This window comes from Montipora capricornis, chromosome 8 (assembly GCF_036669925.1).
Source record: "Montipora capricornis isolate CH-2021 chromosome 8, ASM3666992v2, whole genome shotgun sequence".
Lineage (NCBI taxonomy): Eukaryota > Metazoa > Cnidaria > Anthozoa > Scleractinia > Acroporidae > Montipora > Montipora capricornis.
Genome location: NC_090890.1, coordinates 39,025,021 through 39,030,020, shown reverse-complemented (window position 1 = coordinate 39,030,020; position 5,000 = coordinate 39,025,021). Strand labels below are relative to the sequence as shown.

Here is a 5,000-nt window from a genome sequence, read left to right as displayed (position 1 = left end):
TTTGGCTAGCCTGCGAACGCAGACGTAGTTCCAGCGGTCGTTTTATCTCCCTCGGAGTCTGCGAACTCCAGCGGCAAAACGATTTTCTGTGACGTAACTACTTTTATTATTTTTTTTTTTTTGGCCAATCACGCTGCACGAGAGAAGAGGGAGTCGGCAATTCGTGTAATCGTTGTCAATAGCGAACCTGTGCAACGAACAACTAAGAGTGAAACGCCAAAGCGGTGGCGAACGTTGCAGAGGAGAGGATAAATGTATTAGGTAAGAGTGTTTTGGACATCTCCTCTTTGAAACTTCGCCCCGATTTATGTGGGCTATCTGCAGCACGAAATGCTATTATCGGCTGATACGATACAAGAATGCCGTACATAAAGTGGAGGAGCTTGCATGAGGAATAAGTTAAAAGACAGTTTGACGGTGACATTACTCTTCGAGTTAAGAGATCGGCTTAAGATTAACGCTGCGCTCTGGAGGCGAAGAAATGTCTGAGTTTTGATGACGCGTTATTCGAATGTTTCGCCGCAGTTAATCGTATCCAGAAAAGCAAACAGTAAAATCGCTCCGAGCGCCGTTATAAGCCCCGGAATATGCATAAGCCCGATTACGTTGGGGATTCTTAGCCCTTCAACGATCCTAGTGCTTGTTTTTGCACCACCAAGACCACAAAACGTCGTTTAGAATCCTTTGGAAGTTTCAGTGGGAGCTTCATGTATAAATATTACACCAACACCGCTTCCCAAAGCGGAAACTCAAGGCGCTAACGTGAAAGGAAAGGAAAGAAAAAGGAATTTTATTTAAGTGTCTAGCTAGTCGTTCTAGCGCTGGAGCACAAATTGGGGACACTGTAAACTGAAATTAACAATTAACACAAGGCATTGTTTCTTCCAGAATCAGCGAAAAGGAGACCCAAGATCATCTTTCTGTAGAATAGAGCGGTTTTCAAATGAGTGTCGTAAAACCAAAACCAAAGTAATTATTTTGGCCAATGAAAAAGGACGGAGACAATCCAGTAAACCAATCAAAACTCGAATTAATTACAAGTAGCCGACACAAAAGGTGGGAAAATGTGCACGCGCGAGCCACGATTGGTTTTGGTTTCAATTCACTTCTGATTGGTTGAAAAAGTGGCGCGAGAACTTTGAACCAATCACTGAGTGAAGTAGATGCAAAACCAAAGTAATTCACTATTTACTTTCGACACTCAATTGAAAACCGCTCTATTCTAGTGCAACAATCAGAAAATAATTGGTAATGAGTAAATCACAATCACAGTATTTTCCTCAGAAGAGCACCGCACGGACGAAAACACCACAAGCAAGGAGCAAGGCTACATAATGTAAGGGCTTTCCAAATCGTGTAGAAAATTTGACGAAAACATCGCGTTTCTTCTCGGCCGCAACATACTTGATCGCTTCCTCCTGGTGGCTACTTAACTTTATGATACCGAAAATCTCACACCCTTTTTGAATCGCATCCTCCATATTGCCCGTCGTTGATCTGACTTGTGTTTAAGTGGACAACGCGCAAGTGCTTTGCGTGTTGCATGCGTGTTGGTTCTGGAGATTTATGAGCCTAAGGAAAGTCTGATTGGCTAAGAATTTTACGTCACAGAAATCGTTTAGTAGATCGAGTTCGCTGACGCTAATTTTCGGGAGAGAGAAACGACCGCCTGAAATACCTCTGCGTTCGCAGGCTATTATTTGGTGGGACATGTATTCTACATTTAGGTAACCCCCGCAAACTGACGGGCCAATGAGAGAGATAAATATTTCTGTGTTATTGCGGCTTTAATCATCGTAAGGAATAGTATTTTCTTCTTTTATCGTTACTTAAGTTTCTCTGGGCACTATTCAAGAGCTTCCTGCCAGATCCTGCGACGAGATCAAGAAAAGCGAAGGAAAAGAAATGGCGAGCAAGGAGTACTGGATCTACTCAGATGAAGATGCCACTCGAGCAATCCTGGCCAATTGCGAAGGTTCGTTCTTTGATAACAACTTGAAAATTATCAAGCCGGCCTCGATAACTACCGCCTTCATCCACATTTCTTACCTTTTAACGGGTAATTATTTCAGTAAGTGTCACTTGGCCTTCTCCACCTCCATGTGGGTCGAATTCCCTACCCTCTCTACTCTAGGAGACGGGCACTAGATTTACTCATTTGCGTGCTGTGTGCCGGGGGGAGGGGGGGGGGGGGATATGTCATAAGATTGAGCTGTGGATCTTCTGACGTGAACTTCAACAGGAAATTAAACTGATAGTGATTCTTCACCTTGAAATAGTGTAATCAGTTCTACCCTGGGTTTAGTTATTAATGATATGGTAATAAGGTATGGAGAATCTCTCTGGCCTGGGTCAAGCCCAAGACCAGGCGAAGATGGGAGCTATGAGGATCAATCCCGACTTACTCGATTGGGTGGAGTAGGGGGGTTGCCAAACACTTCCCTTTCGCCGCCTCGAGTAGAGTGATGGGGTAAAGCACATGTAACCTCTTTTATAGTCTCATTTGCATATACCCCAGGGTCTTAATTACCAATGGGAATCGAGTTTGCACCTCTGCATCTTTTTTTAAATTAATGTGGTTTTCACATCATTTATTGATATTTTTCTTTGCTAGTGTGAGGTAGCCAAATGTTTCATTGTTTTCACGAAACGGCTGTGGGAACTGAATACAATCCCAAAAATAAACACAACAGCGGTGATAAACATGGCAAACCAAAGTCGAATTTGATGAAGCAGCAGCTTCTCACTGCTGACATTGACATTAAAAGCTGGCTTAAGTGGTTCCTGGATTGATAGAATTTCTTTAATTTCACAACGAAAGTCAGTCTTGCCTGACGCTAAAATGTCAAATTGATCCCACTTGATGTTGAGTGCAATATGATCAGCAGTGGCTGATTTGTGATTACTTTTAACGCGGAGGGCCTTCAAAAGTTTTGTTTTTCCTATGTAAACGTCATCGCAATTCCAGCAATCGGCTTTGTAAATGACGTAAGACTGTTGAGAGCGGTTCAAGTGATCAAGGAAAGAAGGATTTGAGGCGGCAAGTGATTTTGAAAATTTTTAATCTCGTCCCCAGAGTCTGGCCACTTCCAATTTATTCGCAGTCGTAGTGAAGGTCCATTTTTATAACCGTTGACAGCCACTGTTGTTTCAAATTTTTGAGCGCGCGTAGACGAGCCGGAAGTACGTAATTTGAGGACTTCCTGCCTTGGAAGTGGCCAGAGTAAGGCCAGAGTCCGTGTTCCTGGTGCTGACTAAAAGAAAAGCGGACTCTGGGGACGAGATTGGAATTGATTATCTTCAACTTATATGTTTGTTGTTTATTTTTGATTAATCTACGATGTCAAATTAAAGAACAAGAGTTTATCCAATACATACCCAGCTTTCATTATCTTAAAGCCTGACTTGGGTTTTTTTTTCATTTTTACTCAAGGCTACTGGCAGAAAATCAACATAGGCCCTGTTTGTTTTGGAGCGCGGGGTGACACGTACGGTAACCTCACTATTACAAAGGCGGGTCTTATTAGAACCATGAAGCTCGTTCACAAATCTGGGACAATACGCTGCAATCCAAATACTACTGACTCCTATTGGACTTGTGTGTCAGATAGCTATCCGGACAAGTTGATGACTATCATAACAAATGCCACTGGAGATGCGCTCCTACCACCCATTGGAGAATTGGAAGCACTTAACTCACCACACCCTAATAAATGTCAAAGAAAGCATTTTTACAGCCTCAGTGGGACTGAGAGCAAATCACCTGAGCTGGTGTTTCGCAATCTTTCAAGTCCAGTGTTCTTATCACAGGACGAGGAATTACAGATATGGAATGGACAGGATTGGTCGGGCTGTTATGAGAGCGATAACAATGGTTCCACGTGTGTCGATGTGTATGCATGGTACATATAGACTAAAGTCAGTTTAGATCTTAGCAGATTTGAGAGAAAAACAAAGCTAAAGCAGCTGATAATCCCTAGTAGGACGTTTTGTGCTTTGCAATTAAATTAAATCCTTCTCATTTTGTTGTTGTTGTTGTTGTTGTTGTTGTTGTTATTGTTGTATCACCTTAGCGTCATGTGCATGTGTATGTGTCGAATACATCAATTCATCAGGGTCAATGCATCAAACAAAATGTCAATATCCGTTTGGATACTTTCCGAACGTGCGGGCCTCTTCCAGAAAGACAGCGAAGATAACAACTATTATGAGATTTGCAAAGGGAAAAAAAAGCAAGCATGGCAACCCGGATCAAGTTCAAGTAGTGGCCATGGCGATAGTTGGAACCGATGAAACTTACAGTTACCAAGAACAAGGCAAGGTAAGGTAAGTCTGCTATGAGCCTAGAAGGTCCATCAGGCCGGCGCTTATCTCCGATTTCTGTAGCACGAAGCGACTAGCAGTATTTCTACTCCCCCCTGGATGGGATGCCAGTCCATCGCAGGGTTACCCCCAGCATTAGATTCGCTGGTACCCATTTATACACCTGGGTGGAGCTAGAGAGACACCGTGAGAGTAAAGTGTCTTGCCCAAGAACACAACACAATGTCCCTGGCTAGGACCCGAACCCGAACCACTCGATCCAGAGTCGAGCGCACTAACCACGAGGCCACCGCCCCTCCCTACCAAGAACATAGACAATGTTAAATACTCCGCACGCGAATGGTCGATACTTTTACAAGTGGATGTATTAAAGCATAGAAATAATTAAAAATATTCAGTATATAACCCATTGGCGGTCATCACATCAGCTCATATAAAGGAACTTAAGCGTGGAGGACGAGAAAGTCGAAGAGACCGCAGTCTAAGAGTATTTTTTCCCGTCATTGTAATACAGTAAACACCCACATAGAAGGAATTAGAATTTAAGAACCTGTTAGGCTAAAAATTTTATTTTAGACCCCCCTTACATAGGAACCACTTTAGCCTAAAAAAATTAAACAACTTCTTATTTTAGAAAAAGTTAAGACTTTGAGATTTCAAGCGTCTGGAACCGAAAA

The 5,000-nt window shown here is 42.7% G+C and overlaps 1 protein-coding gene across 7 annotated transcripts in view; it reads left to right on the top strand.

Moving 5' to 3' along the window:
* LOC138059157 (uncharacterized) overlaps positions 1 to 4,029 on the top strand; it is a 14,586-nt gene extending 10,557 nt beyond the window's left edge. For all 7 annotated transcript variants that reach the window (XM_068904689.1, XM_068904694.1, XM_068904692.1 and 4 more), the window contains 2 exons: positions 1,835 to 1,975; positions 3,434 to 4,029. In XM_068904689.1, coding sequence (XP_068760790.1) covers positions 1,835 to 1,975; positions 3,434 to 3,912 — 620 coding nt within the window. In that variant the 3' untranslated portion in view covers positions 3,913 to 4,029. The remainder of the gene's footprint in view (positions 1 to 1,834; positions 1,976 to 3,433) is intronic.
* The last annotated feature ends 971 nt before the right edge of the window (positions 4,030 to 5,000 follow it).